This window comes from Podarcis gaigeae (genome assembly GCF_964106915.1).
Source record: "Podarcis gaigeae genome assembly, chromosome: 14".
In the NCBI taxonomy this organism is placed as follows: domain Eukaryota; kingdom Metazoa; phylum Chordata; class Lepidosauria; order Squamata; family Lacertidae; genus Podarcis; species Podarcis gaigeae.
This window is the reverse complement of record NC_139690.1, coordinates 7,772,468-7,798,572: the sequence shown is the minus strand read 5'-3', so window position 1 is coordinate 7,798,572 and position 26,105 is coordinate 7,772,468. Positions and strand designations below refer to the sequence as shown.

The 26,105-nt window shown below is 45.8% G+C and overlaps 1 protein-coding gene across 11 annotated transcripts in view; it reads left to right on the top strand.

Moving 5' to 3' along the window:
• The window catches only part of CELF6 (CUGBP Elav-like family member 6), a 173,329-nt gene that overhangs the window by 54,851 nt on the left and 92,373 nt on the right, over nt 1-26,105 (top strand). For 2 of the 11 annotated variants that reach the window (XM_083712742.1, XM_083712741.1), the window contains exon 1: nt 21,701-21,932. The exons of 8 other annotated variants lie outside the window; for them this stretch is intronic. In XM_083712742.1, the coding sequence (XP_083568868.1) occupies nt 21,777-21,932 (156 nt within the window). In that variant the 5' untranslated portion in view covers nt 21,701-21,776. Of the gene's footprint in view, nt 1-21,700; nt 21,933-26,105 lie in introns of those variants that run through there. One more of the 11 variants, XM_083712743.1, reaches the window with a different exon arrangement.

Here is a 26,105-nt window from a genome sequence, read left to right as displayed (position 1 = left end):
AGTGGCACTGAGAGGGAGGGAGAGAGGGAGTGGTATGAAGTCCTGAACTGCTATAAATTGTGCCCACTGTCAACTCTAGCTCCACCCACCACTGGATGCACCTACTTTCCACTGATTTTCCTACCAGTCAATGGCCCTTCCTAGTAAAAAGGTTTCCTATCCCAGCGTGTGCACTGAAGATAGAAGCTGGGTTTCCACTCAGTAATGATGTCACAGGGAGTGTCCAAATGGTACCCATGACATTCTCACAAATACATTCCAGCCAGTACTGGAATGCACTTCCAGTTTCCTAATAACCAGTTGTTTCTTTTTGAAAGTTGGGGAAATACAATATTCTTCACAGCTGAAGCACTACCTTGAAGAAGGACATATTGAACCCCATAATCAATATTAAATGGGAAAAAAACACCTGTAATCCAGAATGACTAAAGGCTGTAATGACGATGCCATCCCAATTGGTGACCTGAACATTTTGGGGGAGCGGTACTTCTGATCCAAAAAAGGGGTGGTTCAAATGACCTCAGCAGATGTTTTTATTAGATGTTTAGTACAGAAAATAACAACAATGGTAACTAAAAACCAAACAACTATAAATAGATATTCATGTTGATACATTGTCATTGTAATATAAGGTCTCAAGTCCAGTTTAGCAATTTACTTGTATCTTTTTGTGTTTTTACAAACATAACTAGATTTCATGATGTTTCTGAGTTTGATTCTCAACATTTCTCATTAGAGTAGCCTTTCTCTGTCTGGTGCCCTCCAAGTTTGTTGGAGTACAACTCTCATCAGCTCTGGCCATTGGCCATGCTGGCTGAGGCAGATGGGAGTTGTAGTCCAAAGCATCAGGAGAGCACCATTTTGGGGAAAGTCATACTAGAGCAGAGATTGGGAATCTGTAGCCCTCCAAGTGTTGTTGGACTCCAGCAAGCCAATTGTGACAGATGGTGGGAATTTATATCTAACAATTTCTGGAGAGCCAGAGGTTCCCCATTCATACACTAGAGGATCATCCAGTTTGCCTGGTTGTAACTTGAGATTTGATTAACTGAACTATAGAAACCAAATGCTGTGGGATCTAGTGTGGGCCATATCGACCCTTTCAGTGACCACAGAGAAGAACTATTATACTATCTTGGTCATACTAATGAGTTGGAAATAGAACTTGCTATACCAGAAAGTGACATGAGCAGTTATTTCTGGAAACAAAACTTCAGTCCAGGGATGACACATTCCTGAGTGCCATTAAAATTTCATGGGGAAGGGGTGTTCATTCTCAACTTGAGTTCAGGTACAAAATGGTCTAAGGCCAGCGCTGGTTGGAACGGTTAATGGGATGGACTTTGACTTCTTATTCAAACCTTTGCTTGCTAATGGGAGATTATGAAAGCATAATGACTGTTCACCCAAGCTTGGAGATAATTGACCACAATGCGGATTACATAGCCCAGGCAAAGGTGAGGGTCATCTGTCTCATTAGAATCTGCAAAGGTGCTTGCTTCTACCAGAACATGTTAATAGCAAAATCAAGGATTCGTCTAGTTGGAGGTCCTGTTCATTTGTTTACAGATGACACCTAAACCCAAGTGCTTCCTCTCATCTTACAGGTGTGCAAATTCTGATCAACTGAGTCTATTTTTTCTGGCATTCTTTTTTAACTCAACTGCAGCAAGATTTAAGCCCACGTCTGGGGCCTTTTGGGCAACCCAGTGAGATGAGCTGCATTTTGCCACCAAAAACCATTAAGAACAAAGTCTAAAATTGTGAAATTGCACCACTGGTGAGGAAGGCAGGATCCTGAGGCTTTAAAGGTGAGTCCAGGGTTGCACTGGAAATTTCGGGGAAATTTCTGTCAAGCAGCCTGGTCCCCTCCTGATGTTTTTGCTTCTCATCAGCTCTGGCTGTGCTAGAAGGCCCTGATGGGAGCTGTAACCCCAAACACCTATCACAAGCTTGTGGAGGACTGCATGATGGGACTTGCACTTCCTTGCCTCCGGGTCCTCATCCATAAGCCTCTCCCATCTGCACTGAGGCTGTCCTCAAAGAGGGTACCACCCAGGTCATGGAATGCTGTCCCCCAAAATGTTCTCTTGGCTCCAGTATTACTGACTATTCTTTAGGTGCCAGGCAAAAACATTTTTGTTATTTCCCCAGGCATTTGAGTGTGAGTCTGTGTTGAGATTTTATCTGTTGCTTTTGTCTTTGGTCTGTATGTTTTATTGATTTTGTTTTAATGCTTTGTACACTGTCCTGAATTCTAATACGATGCAGGGCAGTGTAGAAATGTTTTAAATTACAAATAAATACAAATCCTCTGACATCTTGGTGTCGGATGAGTTATGGTCCTCTGAAACACAAGCTCCTCTGCTCCTGGCCTTGGCATATGCGTTTGAAGGGGGACTTGTCAGGATTGGAGCCATTAGGCCTAGAATTGGGAGCACCTGGTTCCAGGTGTGGCTGCCTCATATGGTGAGCCATAGAAAGCTGCAGCGTTCACCTATCCCAGTGCTCTGCCACTGAGCTCTGCCACTCTTCTTGAATGTCACTGCACATGTGAAGCTTACCTTGAACCAGACCATTGGTGCAGCCATCTCAGAACCTCCTACACTGACTGGCAGCAGTCCTCCAGGATTTCTGACAGGAACCATAAACCCAGCCCTACTTGGAGGTTGGGCATGGGGCCTTCTACCTGCAGAACTCTCCCATTGAACTATGGACCTTCTTGCCCCAGGACTGCGATTTGGAGGATCTCATTGGACAGGCAAGTGTTCCTACCTTTTCAATTGGTGCTGCCTACTCAGACCAGCCATTAGTTCCTGCCCCCCCCCCCCAAAAAAGAAGAATGCTTCCTGCTTAGCCTGGGCAATAATAGTATTCCTGTCTTCTGGTGTGACACCTTTCATGCGCCATCCCACTCCCTAAAGCCAACCTCTGATAAAAATCTTGGCTTCATCACACAACTACCTCTCCCTCCATTTTGATAGCACTCTTGTCATCCTCTGAAGGACCTCTATCTCAGAGCCAGGGTACAGTGTAAGGACTTATTTTCTAAAGCATGTCAACAACAACAAAAAGCTAATGCAGTCTTGGGCTGTGTTCTGGGCACAGTGTTCTGATCACAAGAAGTAATGGTTTGGCTCAACTTTGTGGTCAGTGTAGACCAGTTTGCTATAAAAATCAGTTTGTAGCTGTAGTTTTGGGGAATAGCCCAACGTGTTTTGGAGCCATTCTGTTTTCCAATTTAACTTGCTGCTTGGAATGGAATTAGATCTGTGAAAAATTGAGATCTGTTTCTACCCATTCCCATCAATGATGAAACTCCCCCCCCCCTTTCACAGAAGTGGATCATATTTACAGGTATTGCAGTCCACCCAGAGTGGATTAAGTCTGCCAAATTGTAGACAATTTTTTTTTTGGACAGGACATCTTTACAATTAGATTAATAACAATACAGTGGTACCTCGGGTTACAAACACCTCGGGTTACAAACACTTCGGGTTACAGACTCCGCTAACCCGGAAGTAGCACCTTGGGTTAAGAACTTTACCTCAGGATGAGAATAGAAATTGTGTGGCGGCGGCAGAGGGAGGCCCCATTAGCTAAAGTGGTACCTCAGGTTAAGAACGGTTTCAGGTTAAGAATGGACCTCTGGGACGAATTAGGTTTGTAACCAGAGGTACCACTGTAATACGAAGAAGAAGAAGAAGAAGAAGAAGAAGAAGAAGAAGAAGAAGAAGAAGAAGAAGAAGTAGAAGTTTATAACTTCCATTTTCTGCCGGTATTGGATGCAATTTGTAGGTGTGGTCACCTCTTCTGGTGGGATGAAGCCTGCAGTGGTTCTCCCACAAGGGCACACTTTTGGAGTAGGTACAAGAGGAACCATGGAAGGGTGCAGGGTGGTGGCAGAAAAAAGAGCAAGGACCCCATTACCATGGGGTTCATTTGTGAGGTGCGTCTTTCTGTGCCACGACCATGGATTGTTGTGATACAGCCTTTTCTCCTTAGGGGAGAGAGATTACGCCATTGATTTGCAAAGAGGAATTGGGAATGAGAAAATAACATAAATTCACAAGAAATATTGGAGTAAGAAAAATGTCATCTCTCACCAAGGATGACAAAAAATGTCATCTCCCACTTCCATGGATTTTTTGAGATACAATGGAGATTTTTCAGTTACGTGCATAGGGGAAGGTAGGCATCGAAAACAAAACACAGTTTTTAATCTCTCTCCCCCAATCACTGTAATCTAAATGCCCTAGGAAAATAATTGTCTAGCTGGCACCTCCAGGCAGAACCTGAAGAGGAACACCCCCCCCCCCCCCGGAAACCTGGAGATCCACTGCCTTTCAGTGTAGACAATACTGAGGAAGATGGACCCAGTAGTTTGACTCGGTATAAGGCAGGTTCCTATGTTGCATTGCTAAGGAAAGTGTACCCATTCTGTAAGGTCTCTCTGTGACATATTCAAGGACAATGATAGCAGCTCTGATGCATATGCCACAGTGATGTTCCACATTACTCAGTAGGATGGCGAGAGCAGGGCAGGCCCTTGGCCAGACAGTGGGAGTGAGGCATTCATCATTCCATCTGACCATCTCCTGGGCAAGGACAATGCCCAAGCAGGTCGGCAAGCAATGCACCCAAGTCAGTCACTCGCTGAAGGACACAGCAAGTGGGGGGGGGGGATTGTATCTTGATATCTGCCCTGTAGCAGAACATTCAATAGAAGGACAGGAAATGACATGTAAGTAAGTGAGGGCTCCAGGATATTGCATTGTGGTTCTCTTGAAAATACCTTTCCATTGCAAGGTGCCATGATAAGATTCTTCATGGACTTATCCCTATATAGCCTCTCCTGTTGCTTGCACCTCCCCCTCTCAGTCTGTTCCTTCTCCCTCTGAATACACATTGCTCTGAGCCTTCCTCCACAGGGTTCCTTCCTCCTCTGTATCCAGCCAGTCCATGACACCCTGTAAAGCTTGTGGCTGAGGGATTTGAATCTGGGTCTCTTCTGCCCTCATCTGGCACTCTAACCACTGCACAACTGCAACTTGTGAGCAAAACAGGCTGTTGGTCTGCCAGGGGCTTGGGGATGGGTCCTGCAGCCCACAAGCAGTAGGGATTAGATGAGGACTTTGCCTTTGCTCTTGAGCTTGAGTTGCTCGTTCATCACTGCATCCTAGTTAACTTTTTCTATTATACTTGTCCTGGGGTGCCTGCCACCCATGACGTCTAAAGTCAGGACTGATGATGGGTGAATACCAGACCCTCCAAGTTTCCCTTTTTTCCAGGCATGTCCCTGATTTAGAGAAGCCGTCCCACTTTCTGATTTGATTGTGGAATGTTCCACTATTCCTTAGGTTGTCCCTATTTTCACTGGAGAAATGTTGGGTGGTATGGAGTTGTCTGACCCTTGAGCTGTCTGAAGGCAATCTTGTATAGGGAAGATTTTTTAAAAAAAGTTTAATGTTTTATTATGTTTCTATATATGTTGGAAGTTGCCCAGAGTGGCTGGGGCAGCCCAGTAAGAAGTGTGGAGTATAAATAGTAAAATTATCATTATGGAATGGGACATTCCCTCTTTTCACTGGCGAAATGTTGGAGGGTATGGAATATGTCAGTTTTGGTTTCTGACCGTTTCTCATTTTTCCAATTTTAAGTTCAATTCTTCACATTTCTGTATCAGTTAGCAAATCCTTCTTTTAAAAAAAGTTCTCATTTTTTTAAAGTGTGAATTTCTCCTACTGGGCAATAAAATACCCAATATACACCTTTTTTTGCAAGCAGTTCTCCTAATATAATGCATTTTTGCATGCTATTTTCATAGATATATGTATTTGTACGCCCATTTTGTCCAAAAAGTGCTTTTTGGTGCACATTACTTGGCTGGAAAGCTACGTAGCAAAATTCGAGTAAATGCAAATTTCAAAGGCTGTGTTTTGGTCCATATATTACTTCAGAGAATGTGAATTTGGAAAGCTTGCCTTTAAATGAGAATTGCGCTGGATTTCTCCCCCAGCCCTAGTCAGGAATGTGGAATCTTTGGTCCTGATGTTGCTGGACTCCAACTCCCATCAGCCCCTGCCCACACAACCAGCTGGTCAGAGAATATGGGAACTGTATTTCAACAATATTAGTGTTTATATTATTTTGGTTTCTTACCCACCCTTCACCGAAAGGTCTCAGGGAAGGTTACAGCATTGTAGTAATACCATATTAAAAATGGTTTAAAACAAACACCTGGATATCCACTGTTTGAAGTAAGTTCATGCAGCGACAATCCCATGGGCATCTTCACAGTTCCCAGAAGTCTCCACTCTGCCTTGCAGTCGAGCATTGCAGTATTTTCATGGATCGGCACCCAAAGGCAATGAGATGTCAGGTCTCACGTTAGTTTTAAGGATATGTTGGTTTGAACTAGACTGCCCTGCTTTTTTGCCAGCCAAATCCCTATGAGTTCAAAAACCACTTGACGTGGATTGAACCCCATCTTAAGCAAGCCACACTTTCTCACTCTTCCTGTAGGGAAGTTGAAGCTTTTCACTGGCTTGTAAGAACAAACAGACAATTAGAGCAGAGGGCACATTTGCCTCTCTAGCAATTGTTTGCTGATTATAAATGCAAACTATTTAATAGGATTTAAAGGGCACCTGGAGTGAGTTTCATGGTTAGTTCTATTGCACATATTTTCTCTCTCTTTGGACAGTGAAATTCTGTCTATCTATCATCGTCTGTCTGTCTGTCTTTCTTTCATTCCAAGACATTACTAGACAGTGTTTTTGCTTTTTTAATTTATTTTGCTTCCTCGGGACTTGGGCCATTTTGATTACTACCAGAAGTGGAGAACCTCAAGCCCTTGGGACTCTTCTCAGACCAACACCCTCACAAGCCTTGTTTTCTGCTGTTCTTGGCTCTCTTTGCCTGGACGGAATGCATCCTTGAACTCTGAAAATGTTGGGGTTACGAGTGTTGAACTAGGACCAGGTTCAAATCCCCACTCAGCAATGAAGCTCACTGGGGTGACTTTGGGCCGGCCATTGCCTCTCAGTCTAATCTACCTCACAGAGTTGTTGTGGGGATTAAATGAGGTGGAAATTGAACCATGTAAGCCACTTTGAGCTCCATGGAGAAAAAGTGAGATATAAACGCAACAAATAATAATAATTAGAAGAAAAACAGGGTGTCTGTGAATGCACTGTATGTAGAAAGCAGCTTACTGTACAAAGCCAATATTTACATCCTATACTCTGCCCACTTCTGATCTGGCCCCACTCACCACTTGCATGTGGCCCCTGGAAGGTTGCCCAGAAGAGAATTCGGCCCTCAGGTTGAAAAAAGCTCCCTATCCCTGATTTAAACTTTCAGAGTGCATGCTTTTTTTGCTACCTCCCTATTCATACATTTTTGTTGTTATTTAGTCGTTTAGTCTTGTCCAACTCTTCGTGACCCCATGGACCAGAGCACGCCAGGCACTCCTGTCTTCCACTGCCTCCCACAGTTTGGTCAAACTCATGCTGGTAGCTTCAAGAACACTATCCAGCCATCTCATCCCCTTCTCCTTGTGCCCTCAACTTTTCCCAGCATCAGGGTCTTTTCCAGGGAGTCTTCTCTTCTCATGAGGTGGCCAGAGTATTGGAGCCTCAGCTTCAGGATCTGTCCTTCCAGTGAGCACTCAGGGCTGATTTTCTTCAGAATGGATAGGTTTGATCTTCTTGCAGTCCATGGGACTCTCAAGAGTCTCCTCCAGACCATAATTCAAAAGCATCCATTCTTCGGCAGCCAGCCTTCTTTATGGTCCAGCTCTCACTTCCATACATCACTACTGGGAAAATACATTTACTTGAGTCCTACATCAGCCATACTACTTTGATATTGCCTGCATAGATGCTATTCCTTTTATTGCATCCTACCCATCTTACAGGTTGCACAGAGTGGTGTACTTAGTTCCCACCCTTTGTGTTCTCACAACAACCCTGTGAGGTAGGTTAGAGTGGCTGGCCCATGGTCACTCAGCAAGCTTTGGTACTGGTGGAGATTTGAACCTTGATCTCCCTAGACTAACTCTGATTCTCTAGTCATTGACTTTTTCATTCATAAAGCCTGACAGGTTTGTCCAAGTCCAGGACTGAAAGGAGGGGAGGGTCAAACTTGCCCCCACAAAACAAACCAGGTAGTGATCCCTGAAATGGGTTCAAGGTGAGAGCAGTTGTGAGGAGTGCTTCTTACCTTGCCACTACCACAAGAATCCCCCTTCCGATGAAACAGTGCAAATCAGTAAGCACTGTACCTGTCAGGGACTTGGCAGGGGAGGAATGGTGGAGACTACCTCCCCATCCTGACCCTTCCAGGGAGGAGAAAGAGAAAGAAAGTATAGATAGACAACAGGGGTTCGAGAGAGGTAGCAGTTCAGAGGCCGATGTGGGGAATACTTGGGAAATCATGGGAGAGCCAGAGCAACACTCGGCTGACACGTCATTAGAAAGCATTCCAGACCCTCCATTTCTCAGAACCTGGCAAGCCTTAAAAGTACGAGAGCAAAGAGCTCAAAGACAGAGGGCACATAGCAGCACCTGTAGAGGATATGATGAGAATGACAAATGAGGAAGTGGGAGAGACAGGGGTGGAGATTCACTCCGGACAATGCCATTACCCAGGAGGCTGGGTTCTATAGCCTCTCTCTGTAAAGATTAAAATAAAAAAAGAATGGTAAGAAACTTTCCCCTGTTTTTGTAATTTCCTGGACAACCAGCCAGGAGCTGCTGACAGCATCCTGTACCTCTTCTCCCCATTTCTCTCTGAAATGCCACCCTAAATGATTGTTACTCTTAATTACAGTTTAGGGAAACAAGTCAACTTTATAAACTGTAGTTTATAAACTATATAAACTATAGTTTAGACTGACTAGTTTGGATTCAGACAGTAGTTAATTAAAGATGGAAATGAAAGCACCCTGTCTCCTCCTTGTAGCTGTGTCAAAAAGGCTAAGGGTAGTGCACAGTTCCAGTGCTTGTTCATGGGACACTGAACTATAGTTTGGCATTACTTCTGATCAAAGCTGTCAGATGTTGATGGATCTGTGTGCAGATCCTACATGTCAACTTCTGAACTTAAGGTGGCAGCTTCTTAGTGAAGTACCTTCAAGCCCTGGACTGACCAGCACCCAGACAGCCCGAGCACTGGATATTTCTGGGCAGGAAGGAGTGCGAGAGGCAGCCTGTCACAGCTGAGCCTTGCCTGAGCAACAGGGTATTCCTGAGCTCTGGTGGGTTCCTGAATCCTTGCTGTGCTTTGGTCTGGAATTATAGCTTGCTCATTAATGTTTGTCCCATGGCTTCTGGTTCACCTCTATGGCTGTCCTTCATGCAGCATTGAAGGAGGCATGTGGTACCATTGCACAACCATTCCAATCCCCACTCTAAGTGTCTGTGTAGGTGTACTTGGAAGTGTGGAACTGGCAGTACTTTCACCACTGATACAAAATTACTATTACTACTGCTGCTCATGGTTACAGCAAGAGCTTCAAACCCCTGAAGATCAATGCAGAGAGGTTACATAACAGCAAGCAAGGCTGTCCCAACAGATTATCTGTACACAAATGCACATTTGGTGGACATTTGCCTCTAGCATTGAGGTGGCCCTCCCTATGCTCTGTTGCTGAACGCATTCACTGCTGGGTTATATTAAAACCAATGTAGATCTCCTGTCTATTGGTTGCTCTATCAGTCTCTGTTTCTCTCTCTGCTGACCCCTGCCCGGACATCCATCTCATTTCAGGGGCACAGAATAGCATTGCATTTTCCTGCTCATTGCCATGTTAGCTCTGCACTCATATGACTGAAGTGTTAATAGGATACAAGGCAGGAGGACTCTGGTGACAAATTAAAATCAGTTGCGGATGAAAGTGGCTCTTAAGCTGTCTTTCCCCCACTTTCTACTCACTGTATGGAATTAAAACCATGAAATGGTTTTCTAGAATTCATCAAAGAGGTGAGGATTTACTGAAATGGGGGCTTCTAGGTGAATGTTCCATTGAAGCCAGGGTTTAGGAGCCTGTGGCCCTCCAGCTGACATTGGGCTACCACTCACATAAGCCCCAGCCAGCTTGGTCCATGGTCAAGGATGCATTTGTAGTCCAACAGCAGGGCAGATATGCAGGTTCCCCACCTTTGATTTAAGCACCATCAGCCCTGGTACGCACATGCAGGATTAACATCAAAGGTTGCTAAGGTTGGTCTGGTGTCATGAGTTGGAAAAGGTTGGATCAGCAAGTGCTCCGGAGGTGGCACACAAAGAAGGGCTTCAGATGATGATCGCAGGCTCCAGGTTGGTTTATATGGGAAGAGGTGACCCTTGAGTTATTGTGGTCCTGAGCCATTTAAGCCATTAAGGGTGGCGCTGTGGTCTAAACCATAGTGCCTAGCACTTGCCGATCAGAAGGTTGGCGGTTCGAATCCCCGCGACGGGGTGAGCTCCTGTTGCTCTTGCCAACCTAGCAGTTCGAAAGCATGTCAAAGTGCAAGTAGATAAATAGGTACCGCTCCGGCGGGAAGGTAAACGGTGTTTCTGTGTGCTGCTCTGGTTTCGCCAGAAGCAGCTTAGTCATGCTGGCCACATGACCCAGAAAAACTTTCTGCGGACAAACATCAGCTCCCTCAGCTAGTAAAGCAAGATGGGTGCCAGAACCCCAGAGTCATTCGTGACTGGACTTAACTGTCAGGGGTTCTTTACTTTTACCTTCTTAGGTCAAAGTTAGCACTTTGAATTGGGCCTGGGAACTAATTGATAGTCAGTGCCAATGACATGTTGGGACAGCCTCATAGTTGTTGTTGTAGTAGTCATGAAGTTCTGAGCCATTCTAGAGCCAGGATGGCCTGGATGTTGAAGTCTCCCTAAGCAAGCTGTCTGATAGTCCTCAATACCGCCTCCAAGACCAGAGCTCTCAATTCAGGTGAGGAGACTGCTTGGCAGCGAGGTGGGTGATAAACCAGCAGAATCCCTAATCTGTCCCCATTACCCATCGCCAGGAACAAACACTTTAGATCCCCGCTCAGTTGGAAAGAGAGTCAGGAGAGAGAGAGAGATGGGATTTCTATAGACCATAGCAACTCCTCCCCACCAACCCTTAAGTCTGCCCTGATGCTACACCGAACGCCTAGGTGGGCACAGCTGGGTGTGACCAAGTCCATTCTGCTCACCCACCGAGGTCCCAGTGATGCAAACCAGATCCTCCTCCTCATGCACAATCAGAGCATGGATGAGGGAAATCTTATTCAGAGCTGACCTGGCATTCAATAGCAGCAGTCGCAGACCCAAGGGCCGGCTGATAGGACAACCACAATCCCCCAGGTTGGAGTGCGGGGCTGGCACATGGCACAGTCACAAACTGTGCCACATACACCCCAAAATATGAATCTTGTGAAGCAAGGTTTTGAGTTATGGATGCTGCAGCATTGAAGGTTTTTTGGGAAATGGAGTGTAAAGTATTGGAATTACCAGGTTATTGCATTTAACTAAATCAGACTTTTTTTAGTTTTTAGATTCAGATTGCTGAGCAGGATCATGCCTACATTCAAAAGCACTATAGCACCTGCTGGTCTCAGAAGAACGTCTGAGCTTTATCTGGCCCCGATATGGATTTTTGAAGCATTTCATTCCATCTTTAGGCAGCATTGACATGGATGCAGGCTAGGGATATCAATCAATCATATATTGTGCATTCACAGATCTGTTAACAGGCTAGGGATAGATGAATCTGTCAGCTTTGGTTTCTCTCAGTCTCTCATTTTTCTAGTATTTAAGTTCAGTTCTCCACATTCCTGCGTCAATTTGCGACTGGAGAAATTGTCAGCGTTTTAGTGGAAACACACATTTTTGCAAAGCAATTTCCCCTAATAGAATGCATTTTGATACATTATTTTAACTCCTGTATGCATTTTAGTGTGTACTTCCCCCACTAATATGCACTTTCTCTTGGTTGGGGAACTGCCCCGCAAAATTTGGAGGAGTGAAAATTTGAAAGCATAGCTGCGTTTCACTTTGCATATTGTTTTGGAAACTGCAAGATAGGTAAGTTCTCATGAAAACCCTAACCAAAATAAACTCTCCCCACCCCCCAATCCCTCTGCAGGCACTTTCTTAAGGTGTGTCTGCAGCAGAGCATCCAACTCGTTGGGCTCTATGCTCTGGAGCAAAGCCAAAATTATAAAGAGCTGCACTCCAGACAAAGGTGACGTTGGGTTTCAAGCCCATGCGTGGCTCCTTCCTAGCATGGATCCTGCCTGCTCTGCCCATGACACCCCATGCCTGCCATGTCAGTTTGAGGGGATCAGGCACACTGGGCATACGCCCCCAGAGAGAGCACCCCACACAGAAGCACCCTCAGAGAAGCCAGAATCACTGCTACACATGTCCAGAGCAGCACAGACAGCTTTAACCCACCCAGGCAGTTTCTAAAATAAAGATTCGGATGAAATTCCCCACTAGTATCCTTGGAAACTGAGAGCATGCATAATCATCGCTATCATCCGAGCCAGATTAATCATTATGTTAAGTATGCTTTGGCGTCAGGCTGCAGCTAAGTAAGGATCTTGGCTATGGAGTGGCCTGCTTCCCCCTGTTTCTTTATATCCTCCAAAGGTCCCCAAGTGCAAATTGTTCCTTTAGAAGAAGACAGAGACAGCATTCATTAGCGTGTCTTTAAGCCATCTGAATGGGAGTTTAAAATATCTTACCACCATGATGAGGAGAATAGCTGCAGTTGTTTGGCTGAGGCTGATTTCAGTTGTTCCTCATGCCCTTGAGGTTCATTTGGCCTTCACTAGGGACCAAGTTTTTAGTGTATCCTGTGGAACTCCCTGCAGGTTGAGGTTTTTCAGGCACCAACCCTCCCTTCTTTCAGACATCTTTTGAAAACTGCACTGTTTAGACAGTTCCTTTTAACATGAATTTTCTTTTTGAACCAGTCGGTATTCATTGATGTTTTAAATCATGCACATATATTTATATTTAAATATGTAAATAAAAAGCATGGGCTATGAGGTTGGGGGGGAAGAGGGTCTCACACAGAAAATAATGTTTTAGAGAAGGCTTCCCCTACAGTTGTGCCTGCCACAAGTTTTGCTCTGACCTCTGACCATTGCCCATCGTGGTTGGGGCTGATTGATGGTAGAGTGCAAAACATCTGGAGGGCACCAACTTGGAGAAGGCTGTTTTGGAACATTGGTCTTCAGTGACCTCCTTGCTGACATGACACCCTCTCTCTCTCATCACTCATCGAACTCTTTCAAGGAAACTGAATGTTGGAGGATTCAGGATAGAGAAAGGAAAGTACTGATTCACACAGCACATAGTTAAGACTATGGAATGGTCTACCACTGAGCTAGGATCTGCCCTCATTTTCAATAGCTTGCACCACTTAATTGAAAGGGGGAAAACCTTTAAGAAATTTACATAAAATATTCCTAAGAAAAACACAAATAAAAGCAACAGACTTTAAAAGCAAGTCAACTAAATATAATTATCAAAATATAGATAAAACGAACCATTTTAAAAACAAATATGCAGAGTCAAATTATATATCTGGGTGGCCTTGCCTGAATGAAATACATTTTTTGCAGGTGGCGACAACAGTACAACAAAGGTCTGGCTGCCTAATATTAATAACAGTAAACATTATTATCATTTAGCCAGGCTTTGAAAATTATTTAAAAGCCTGGCTAAATGATAATAATTGTTACTGTTTTTAATGTCTGGTTTTATCTCCCCCCCCCCCTCTCAATCATCTATCTATCTACCCATCTATCAGATTTGCTTTTTCTGGTCTGCCATTTACATCAAATTTATATTGTTCTTTTGGAGTGATTGTGGGGGTTTTGCCCAGTTCTCCACTGCCAGTTACCCTGGGATTTGTGGAGCTGAAAGGCAGGATAGTACATTCTTGAAGTAAATAGGAACATGGGAAACTGCCGCACACTGAATCAGATTTACACGAAACATTTAAAGTGCTACAATACTATTTTAAGCAGTCATAGCTTTCCCCCCCTCCCAAAAAGAAAGAATCTGAGGGCTGTAGTTCCTTAAGGGTGCTGAGAGTTGCTAGGAGACTCCCTGATCTTCTCCTAGGACTACAGTTCCCAGAAGAGATGGACAATTGATTCCTCTTCCTAGGGAATTCTGGGTAATGTAGTGTAAGAGGAATGTGAGAAACTGGGAGAGAAGCACTAGTATTATGACCAGGAAAATGAATGCAATAATCCTCATGTCTGAATGACCAAGCCATTCATGTCTGAGTAACATGTCTGAGTAACCAAGCCATGTCTGTCTCACAGTTCCCGAGTCAACAGCAAGTTAAGTGCCTAAGAGCCCCATGGGAGCAAACAGCTGATTTGTTTTGTTTGTTTTGTTCATGGCAAGTGCCTCTGGAAAGCCTCCCCAGGGCTAGATTGGGCATGTGTGTTACTTGACAGAGGACAGTCCTCTATTGGAAGGCATCCTCTTATTTTAGAGGCATCCAACATGGTGCTCTCCAGGTGATGTTGGACTACAATGCCCATCCTCTCTGATCATTGGCTGGCTGGGACTGATGCGAGGTGAAGTCCAAGAATGTCTGGAGGACACCAGTTGTTTGCATCAGAAAGGCTGCCTGGTTCAAGAACCATAAGAAGAAAAAGCAGGATAGTCGACAGTCAGCAGTTGGACAGCAGGCAGGTCGCCTGATGAGTCTTCACTGCTATGGTGAGATGTATCGTATTTCCATTTAAATTACAGTGATTATTTCAAACATTTCATCTATGCATATAAATCAGTATATAGCCATTTTATTGTGCCGTTGTTTTCATCATTATCACAGATCAGTGTCTTCTTTTTAGGCGATGAACGCAACAGCACTCCCTTGATTTTTTTCTGTGGCCAACATCTAAATCCAGAAGTGTATTGCTCTTGGACTTAAAGATCCCATTTAGCAATCATAACCCCAAAAAACTGTGATGAAGCTTTTATTTCTGGATCTACTTGTTTAAAAGCCATGATGGATAAGATGCCTTCATTGCATCGAACCCACCCCTTGCTGTGTCAGGAACAGCTGGATCTATTTGCAACTTCCCCATCTGGTGAAGCACTGAACTGCTGGTGACAACTTCACAGCTTAGTACCCTCAGTCCCTGGGCTGAAGCCATTGCATCCTCCTGGATAGGAAGAAATATAAAAGGTCTTCCCATTCAATTTGAGCCTTCCTTGAGCAATGAGGTCTTCTTGAGCTCTGATGTGTCCTTGGTCTTTGGTACAGATGCCTGGCTTGCTCCTTGGTTTGTCCTTAACCCTTCATTTCACTGCCCATTGCTTCTTGACCTGGTTTCCTTGTGCTTCTGACTTACTTCTTGGTCCTCACTACTAGCTGGCCCCACAAATCCTAGCCATCAGCTTCTACTCTCCCAAGGGTGCTTCTTCACAGCCCAGACCCAACACTTGCATTCTCCCCAAAGAGCAGAGCTCTTGCTCCCCGTGGCAGATCTGCACATCCATGTTTGAATTTGATCGACCTTCGCTAGCCACCACGTTGCAAAGCAAATACCTTGCTGACACCATTGTATTCAGACTCAGAATCTGCCTGCACGCACAGGCAAGAGTTATATCCTTGATAGCCATAAATTTCATGTGAAGATTGGTGGAGGGAGTTATTGCTCGGAAACTGTGCTGCTGACTCCACACCGAACCTTTACAACGTTCTGCACTATGATACATCAGTGCCTGTTGGCAATGGCTGTATGGAGCATGGATTTCAATGAATGGATGGTGCTGCCTTTACATCGATGTCATAAAGGCAGAGAGCTTTGGCAGAAATTAAATCTGGACACCTTTCCCAGAGATTTCTATGAGTAGGAACCAGAGTTATCTTCAGGCAGCTTGATCAACCAAAACCATTAAAGTCATTGGAGAGGGGGGCATATATGGCACGTTAAGTGTGTTAAATTGTATAACTTGGCATCTGTTTGTTTATTCATTTTTAAAGTAATGGAGGCTAAAAATAGGAGGCACAGCCCAAAAGTTGACATGGAGTTCACATGGTGGTGGAGAGGAAGCAGGGCTGGATTTAGGTTTGATGAAGCCCTAAGCTCCTGATGGCCCTTTATATGTCCAGCTGTCCTTTGTCAACAACAAATCGTCACTGTTTTTTGTATTGAATATATGCTATATGGCAGCAGTTCTCAACCTGTGGGTCCCCAGCTGTTGTTGGACTGCAACTCCCATCATTCCTGAGCTCTGGCCTTGCTAGCTAGGGGAGATGGGAGTTGTAGTTCAACAACATCTGGGGACCCACAGGTTGAGAAAGGCTGCTATATGGTAATTTATGGAACTAATAGGTATCTAAAGCCATTTGCACATAACAAAATATGTGTTTTATCAAAGTAATTGATATAGAAATGAGCAAACCAGTGATATTTTAGGGAGCAGGTTAGCAGGCGGGGTGTGCTGGTCCCGGGGGTAAGGTACCGTGGGCGTAAGCAGAGTCCACACGAAGAGGGGCGAGGTCTGAGGCGGAGAGCCGGGCGGGGAACAGGAACGCTGGAACAGGAGACCGAGCAGGGAACAGGAACACCGGATGATCAGGAACAGGAGGCCGAGCAGGGAACAGGAGCACCGGATGGTCAGGAACAGGAGGCCGAGCAGGGGTCAGGAACACAGGAAGGTCCGAAGCCAACAACGACGTTGCTCCCACAACCTGGGACCGGGCTGACTAGGCTTTTATCCTCTTCTAAGGCCGGGGGCGGTCCCGGCCCCCAGGAGCCCCGCCTCCTCTGGCCTTAAGGCGAGCACTCCTCCTGGGAGCAACCAGTTCCCTTCGCCTCTCTGCCCTAAGCCTCTGCAGATCAGGAGAGGCCGAAGGGTTACTGGGCCCTGGAGGAGGCTCACCTGACGCCACTGAGTCCTCAAGCACCTCTGGGGCCAGAAGGGTTTCACCTGGGGCCAGCTCCTGGTGCTCTGCCACAGGTGCAGGCTCTTCAGCATCTAGGCCTTGCCCCAGTTCAGCCGGCCCTGGAGGCGGGGACTCCTGTGCAGGCTGGGATTCCTCTGGTTCATCCTCTGAATCGGAATCCCAGGCCATCACACGGGGTCCATTACTTACACCATAGAAGCCTACACAACACAAAACACTGTTGCTGTATGTACGTTTCATTTTATTTGTTTTTTTATCTTATATTTTGGAAATGTACATCCAGGTGTTTTTTTCCTTTAATTTTTTTTGGGGGGCCCAAGAGAGTGGGGCCCTAAGCTATAACTTGTTTAGCTTATACATAAAACCGTCACTGAGAGGAAGCACGGAGCCGAAGGATGCTTGGCTGTGGAGGAGAGAAGTTAGAAAGGAACAGGATTTACTGCTTCTGCATCGCCCAGTAGGGGAGGGGTGGAAAAATTGTTCAGCCCAAGGCTCCATCCTTTTCTGGGCAACTGCCTGGGGACCATATGTGAGTGGTGGGTGGGTCCAGAGGCAAATGTGGGTGGGGCAATGATAGTCAACCTTACCTTTGCACAGCAGGCTAGTTTCTCTCTAAACACAATCACACACTGCTTTCTATCCCTCACCCAGGCAGAGGTGCCAGCTTGTGAGGGCGATTGGGGGGGGGGGACATTACACATTTGACCTGGGCACCCCATGGCAAGTCTGATAGGAGTTTAAGGAAACATTCCAGCCGAGGAGGGGGCAAAGCTATGGAGGGAAGCTATGGCCTCACCGATCCAAGTGGCTGAGGGAGAAGTAGGGTGGCTAGAGAGAGTCCCAAGAGCTGGAGAGCCCATTTGGTCCTTAAGGGTCACATGAGGTTTTGCCCCCATGCATTAGGGACAGCTCCACATTGGGTGGGGGAGAACTGGCCAAAGTGATCTCAGATAGTGTCAGGGACTGGGCAGAGGAGGAATTGTGGAGACCGCCTTCCCAGCTTGACCCTTTCGGGGAGGAGGAAAAGGAAGACAGCTTAGATTTACAACAGGGGGTCGAGGAAGGTCACAGCTCAGAGGCAGATGAGGAGAAAAGTTGGGGAATCATGGGAGAGGAGGAGGAGGAGGAAGAGGAGGAGGAAGCAGCAGAGGGGTGGCAGCTGAGGGACACGGTGTCTTTAGAAAGCATTCCAGACCCTTCATCTTACAGAACCCGGCGAGCCTTGAAAATAGGAGAGCAAAGAGCTCAAAGACAGAGGGCATGTAGCAGCACCCGTAGAAGTGATGAATCAGGAAGTGGGAGAGACGGGGGGAGGTGGAGATTACCTTGGGATAGTGCCATTATCCAAGAGGCTGGGTTCTATAGTCTCTCTCTGTAAATACTAAATAAAAAAGGATGGTTAGAAACCTTCCCTTGTCTTTATAATTCCCTGGGCAACAGCCAGGAGCCACTGACAGCATCCTGACACATTTGGTCCTTAAGGGTCACATGAGACAGCTCCACATTAGGTGGGGGAGAACTGGGCAAAGTTATCTCAGATAGGCTCCAGTCCTCTCTCAGTGGTCACTTTGGGGCACAGCAGGTGACAACATTCTCAGCAGCACTGCAAGCAACTCTAGCTGGCTGAGTCTAGTTGAATAATATACTGCCTTGACATTATTTTAATAAGAGGTAGTATATAAGTATTTTAAGTTCTTTGAAGTTAAAGATTCTCCAGGCTATTGACTACTTCAATAGGCAAGAATTTAGCTGCAAAGGTAAGAGAGCGTAGGAATGAATTTATTATTATTACTTCGATTAATTATAATTATTAAAAGCTGCCAAAGTAAGATGAGAAAAAATACACAAACAAAAAGATCAACCCTAAAAAAATAAAACCATTATGGATCAAACAGCACCCAATCAAGCAATCTAAAACCAAACATCAATTAAAACTAGAGTAACACCTTACATTTCTCCAAAAGCTTTAGAAAACAAGTATGTATTGTATCAGGGTTCCTCAAACTTTGGAAATCTAAGGAACTGTTGCGAGCAGTGCAAAAATACCCATTTAAAAGCCGGCATTCTGTTTACCCCTCAGTTTTCTTCCATTATGTTGTGTGCTTATGAGTTCTCAGATCATCTTCCATCCAAGCACCAATGAGATCCAGATGTTGGCACCTGCAATGCCAATAATAGTCAAAATATATAGAAGTGCATGAGGAACTCAAGAGGGGTGGAGAATTTCTGCCAGAGACAGACGTGGCTGGACTCTCTACCAGCTCATAGAGAAGAACTATTAAAAATCTTGTTTATATTTAAATCAAGCCACATACAGGCTTTTATTTCCTGTGGGAGAAGTGGCCTCTAGAGGCAAGAAAATGTATGGCTATTACAGGTATAGAAAAAGAGAGGAATGTGCCACAGAGACTCAGTCTGCGTGTCAAACCACAGTTTCCAACTCTGGTACAGAGAGCAAGCATACACCATGGTTTGTCCGTCTTGACATAATGATAAGCTATGATTTACTCTAATCTAGGCAGAAATGAAGTTAATTACTTTGTGCAAGGGATGAAAGGAGCAAGAAAGTGATTCCATGCATTGTTCATGTAATAGCAAATAATGATTTGTCATTTTGCATGAACCAACCCAGAGTCTCAGCTAAAGTCTGTATATGCAGTGAAAGCCTATACATATTTGCCTTGTGTTCTGTTGTGGTTACTCCGCAGTAGGGCTGAACCAAAATTTCTTAGTTTTTGGTCATGCTGACAGGGGTGAGTTCAACATCTGGAGGACCATAGAGTCACCATCCTATAAATTAAGTGGAAGTGGGATTAGAAGAGTCCTGTTGGATCAGACTGAATGCTGATTTAGGCCAGTATCTCATTTCCCACAGTGGTCAGATGCCTCTTGAAAGTCTACAAAGAGGCCATGTAAGTAGAAACTATCCCTTGCAATTTCATATTTAAGATTCCACTGCCTCTGAACATGGAGGCTGTTTAGCTGTCATGGATATTAGCTACCAATAACTAATCTGGTGTGGGTTTGTCAAACCCAGTTTTTACCATGAAGCCTGTCTTCCATATCCCAGAAGTGTGAGTTAGCAATGAGAAGGAACTAACTCTGCACATGCCCAGTGGCCTTTTTTATTCCCACTTATAGGCATTGAACACACCTCCCCAAGCTGAGTGATAGGGAACCCTGGCTCAGAATTGGACAAGCTAAGTAGAGCATTGTCAGTACATTAAGGGTTATTTTTAAGGGGGTGGGGAGGACAAATTCAGACCATGAGCAGAAACTTCCATCAAAGGTAAAAGTTGAAATTGAGAAGTAACGAGATTCATGTGAGGGATGTTAATTCAATTCTTTCTTTCTTTCTTTCTTTCTTTCTTTCTTTCTTTCTTTCTTTCTTTCTTTCTTTCTGGAAACATTTCTTTTGCTCTTTATATGCTATGATTCTTCTGGGGAGTGTCAATTGATCCTCCTGTTGCCAATAATAATTAATATACAGTAGTCTGGAACAGCAGTCACTCTCCTTCTACGGATGGGTCATGGACTGCATATTTTGCTGGTATTCCAAGGTCTTCATTGGCTGCTTTCAGTCTACAAAGCTCTTGCATATGCAATCGGGCATCTCTTGGCCTTTCATTGGACTGTGGTTTCTAAGACTTTGGACTGTAGTTTCTAAGATCAGCTGAGGATGCTCCCTTTCGAAGGCACTTTGGGTAGTGTACATCTTGCATGTCTGTGAGCTCACAATGTAATGGCAGAATTTTGCTCCTAGTATGAGATTCTGAGAGGAAAAACAGATTTCCCCCTAATAAAACCAAAGTAGCTAGTCCTCATGTTTCTTGAAGAAAACATATAAAACATTATACCTTTACCTTTTTACATTTTAATTTTACCGTTACCTTTTACATTTTACCTGCTGCCAAACATACTGCCATTTAGTGAAGCATACAAAAAAAATGTTTCTGGTATGGCATATTGCCAGACGGGGGGGGGGGGGGGACAAAGATTCTTCCCCTCTCTGAAAATTCAAGTAACTAGTCCTCATGGGGGAAAAAATATAATTTTGATTGTTATGTGCTGCCAAATATAGCTCTGTTTAGTAATCCATGGATGGAGTTTTGCATGCCTTGTCTGACTCCTCATCACACAACCAAGTTTTTTCTTCTCCATCCTTCCTTCACCACCCTTGCAGTCTAGCCTCAGTCTCCATCCCCTTGCTCCTCATCTGCCAATGCAGTTTCCTAAAAAAAATAAATCCCAAATTCTTTATTCTACTTCTGTATATTCTTTTCTCGAGACAGACGGATGCCAACTGATTATCCTTCCTTTTTAAAAGAAAGCATGCATGAATGCTTAATATGGGCATGGTTTATTTTGCCTGCAGAACCTAGATTTCCTCGGTGCCAAATTTTGGGGGAGCATGGTAGGGAAAAAGGGGGGCTGGCAAGTCCGTTGAAGCTTACTCAAGGCCACAATGAGCCCTTTTTACCTCTGGCTGAGCGCTCTCTCTCTCTCTTTCTCTCTCTCTCTTCCTCCTCTTCTGCCACACAACGCAGGGATGGGGATGTTGGCGACTGGTGAGGGGTCTGCAAAGAGGTGGCAATCAGGGGTGGGGTGGGCATTGAGACAGAGAGAAGAGGGAGAAAGAAAGAGACTGAAACATTTCATTCCATCCACCAAGCCAGCTGCACTTTCTTTCCTTGGCAAGGCTGGGAGCTGTTTTCCCCCACGCCCACCCCTCCCCCAGCCCTGCCAGTGGCTGACACTGTGATGTATTCAGCAGCACAGCCAGCTCTCTATGTGTGTGTGAGAGAGAGAGAGAAAGAGAGAGAGTGCCTGCTTGTGTGTGTGTATGCCTATGTGCCTCTGCTTCCTCGCCGACTCCGAAAAGCGGCAGTGGCAGCCGAAGGAGCTGGGGACCATGCAGCTGCCCCAGCTCATGGTCCCCACTGCCAGCCGGGTGCCCCTGATTTGGATGCCAGCCGGCTCCAAGTTCCTCTGCATCGAGGTAGGCTGAGTCTTCCCTTTCCTCCCCCTTTTTATTTTACCCCTCCCTTTGTCTGGATCTCCTCTCTCCCTCTCTCTCTCTGGCCTTTGTCTGGAATCAAGCTGAGCCGGGGGCCCAACCTCTTTCCCCTCCCCAGGCGGGGGGCTGTCTGCCACTCAAGCCCCCTTGCCCTGTTCCCGGGCATTGGACCTGCCAGATGGCACAGCCCCTCCCTAGAGGACCGTATCCATTTTGGGAGCAGTGGAGGGTTGAACTGGAGAGGCTGACAGCGAGTGTAGCTGGGGTCTCTGGGGGTCTGTTTCTGAAAAGACCAGGGGGGGTGGGACTGCCGCCAACACATTCAGGAGCACCGATTGGCTTTTTTGGGGGTGGGGGGGAGAGTTGTCTTTGGCAGGTATTTGGGCGGAGTTGGGTTTTGGGAGGGGGCAGGGTGGAAAGGGGGGGGGAGAGATGCTAGCCTGCACATCTTGGGGTGTCCCAATCAGCAAGGGGGGGGGTTGCCCAGCAGGACTAAAGCCCATGCCTCCTGTGTCTGTCTGCATCCAGCATGTCAAGGGACAGTGTTTGTCTGAAGCGTGCGTGCAAGAGATGCCTGATTTTCTTTTTCCTGGTATGGATGTGAAATTGCGGGGAGCTGACAGTTCGAGGTGTTTTGGGTGGGTGGGGGCAAACGAGTGAGCATGCCTGCAGCTCAGGCCGGGCAGCAGCTGACCGAGGAGGACAAGGCCTGGGCGTGTGGGTGTGGTTGGTGCAACTTAGATTAGGAGTCAAAATGGAGGACAGAAACCCGAGACTATTGGAAAGAGCATCGGACTATTGCACAAGAGCATCGGAACATAGAAAGCTGCCTGAGGCGGTTGGCCCATCCAGCTCAGTATTGCGTACACTGGCTGGCAGCGGGTCTCCGGGGTTTCAGACAGGGTGTCGCTCCCTGCCCTACCTGGAGATGTTAGGGATTGAACCCAGGGCAGATGCTCTACCACTGAGCAACAGCCCCTCCCCTTAAATCTAGCTACAGAGAAAGAGGGAAGGTGTGCAAGATGGAAAAGCCAGGGGTGAAGGCATATTTGAGGATGGAGGGAGAACGATGGGCAGGAAATGAACTGGCCAGCACAGGAAGTCCCTCCTACTCACCTGACCTCTGGCATGGGGGTGGGCAGGGAACTGAGTCATACAGGGGAGTCCCTGTGCAAACCTGTGAGGTGTGGGGCAGATGACAGTGAGGCCGAGCAGAGACATGATTTTGTTTCTGGTGCTGCAAATACCATATTTTTCCGTGTATGAGACACCCCCATGTATAAGACGCACCCTATTTGGGGGGGAGTCCAAATTGAGAAAACACCCCTCAACACTACCCGTGTATAAAACGAACCCCAAATTTAGACCTAATGTTTTGGTTAAAAAAACCTAGTCTTCTACAAAGAAAAATATTCTGCCCTGTTGCTCCAAGTTTCCTGTCGTCTTCACATGTTGGTTCCACACTACATGGGGTGAGAAGAAATATGGAGTGTTGTCTTCCATTTTTAATATTCCAATAGATAGATAGATAGATAGATAGATAGATAGATAGATAGATAGATAGATGATAGATAGATAGATAGATAGATAGAATTTTTTTTTTTAAAAAAAAAAAACCCAAACAGGTGCCGGTGTGCCACACAATACCATCATGCGCATGTGGCTGCCATGTTTTATTTGAATGTAAAAACACTGGTGCTGCTTTGCATGTTTGACTCTGGTCCCCCGACTTAGCACACTCGCAGGAGTCATTGGAAGAAGGCGTGTAAAAATGTCGCTTGTACTGACGCTCTCTCTGCTGTTGCGACATCGACCTGAAGGATGATTCTGCTCATTTGTCCAAATATTGCCCAGAAAAGCCAAATTACTCTTGTGTAATTGTTGCTAATGGGCGCTGACGTAAGAACAGCCTTCTGGATCAGGCTAACGGCCCGTCTAGTCCAGCATCCACTTCTCCACAGTGAACATTATAGGAAGATAGTGAGCCGACTTGCACAGAGTCCGACTGTTGGTACATTGAGCTGAGTGTTGTTTGCACTTACTAGGTGTGGCTTTCCATGGTTCTGCACAGGTGCCTTTCCCAGGCCTACATAGAAATGCCAGAAATTGAACCTGGGTCCTCCTGCAAGCACGGCAGATGCTCTACCATAGATCTACCTTCCTCCTTCCACACCATACATTTAAAGCTCATTGCTTCTCCCAAAGAATCCCAATAACTGCACGTTACCCCTCACAGAGCTACAACTCCTAAGCACCCTTAGCAAACTACAGTTCCCAGGACTGGTGTGTGTGTTTTGCTTCAAATGCATGGCATGGGTGTGACCAAAGTCTGTTTCGCATTTCCCCCCCAAAATAGCTTTGTCCACTTTTCTTCATGCAAAATTTCGGCTTTCTCTCTCTTGGACATCAGGTGCGTCACACCATCTATTAACACAACAGCTCATCCCACCACAACCTCCTGACTTCCATCACTGCCCAAAACCCATTTGTTCTGGGAGGTAAGAGTCAAATTTCAAAGTAGAGGCATTCTTCCAGAGCACATTGGTCCAAAGAAAGAAGGGTCCTTAGGGTGAATGTAGGATTTGGGGCAGAGGCGGCGGCCCAGTGGTGATGTCTTGAAAAGGTATCCATAAAAATCTAGGTTAGATAGCTTTTGAAGGAATAAGAGGATGAAAGTCCCCCCTCTGCTTCTTTGTGGGTATGTCCCTCTATTTTTACTTGGGGGGGGGGGCTAAATGGAATATGCAAATTCATACTGTGCCCATCTGCCCTAATCTCTTGGCCATGGCAGCTAAAATAGCTAAAAGGTTATGTATTTTTGGCTTTTGTACTGTAAATATATGCCCTTGATCCTCAGGCAAAGGGTGGTATATAACTTTAATAAACAAAATAACACCTCCAGAACCAGAGTCGGTGTAGCTTGGAGCTTCAGGTACCAGGTGTAAACAACAGGGAAATGCCGTAGGTGAGTTTCTCGGAGGCCTAGGGTTGGCCGAAATTGTGCTGAACAGAATGCCAGACTAGGAATGCTTTTGGCCCCATCTAGCTGGACTTCTTACATTCTTAACTTGCTGCTCACCCTGGAAGGGAGAGAATCATGGCTTGGGAAGCAAACTGATTGGCTCAGCTAGTATTTCCCCCTTGGCTCCATTATCTTCCACTGTCACAGCCCAAGGGAGGATCTCTTTCTCTTAGACTCAGGGCTCCCAAGCAAAGCAGCATGAGCGGGAGCCCTTGGTGAGCCAAAAGACAGCGGAGGGGAGGGTGAAGAGGAGAAATCACTCCCCAAACTAAAACAGTGCCTTTTAGGGTGGCCACTTGAGCATCAAACCCCCCAGTCCTAAGGACACAGAATTGCATAAAAACCACACATGAAAACTTATATGTATAGGTAGCAGTCTGAAAAACATTTGCTATTATTTAAATAGAAATGCAGTCCATCTCATGCTATTGTGGAAGACTTTGACCAGGTGGCCTGTTTTTCTGCCTGCTCACTCTCCAGGAGCTATTGATGAGTAGCATCGGGGCCCCTGCTCTCCTTTCTTGTAGGAACATAGGAAACCGACTATTACTGAGTCAGACCATGGGTCCATATTGCCTAATATTGTCCACCCTGACTGGCAGTGACTCTCCAGGGTTCCAGGCAGTGGTTCTGCAGAGTTTCCAGATTTCCAACCTGAAGATACCAGGAACTCAATCTGAGACCTTCTGCCTGCAAAGCGGATGTTGTACCACTGAGATGTGGCCCATCCCCAAAAGACCATATGGTTGGATGGACGCCTGTCATGGATGCTTTAGCTGAGATTCCTGCATTGCGGGGGGTTGGTCTAAGTGGCCCTCGGGGTCCCTTCCTACGATTCTGTTTAGCTCTTCAGCTAGAGGACTCCTTCAAATAAAGGACTGTAAAACAGGACACATGGCCACCCTTATCTCTGTGTCTGTCTGTCTCCTCCCCCAGAGTCCATAATGGAAGTGAGCAACAGAAGCATGTTAAAGGAAGGAGGACTGAAGACCAGAGCAGAAGAGGGAAACGTCACCTTAGGCAACCTGCTCCCTTCCCCAGCCATCCTTGGTATTTGTGCATCCAGGTTAGCCTTCCCCAATCTCTTGCCCTCCCAATGTCTGGAACTAAAGCCCCTCTCATTCTCAGCTGCT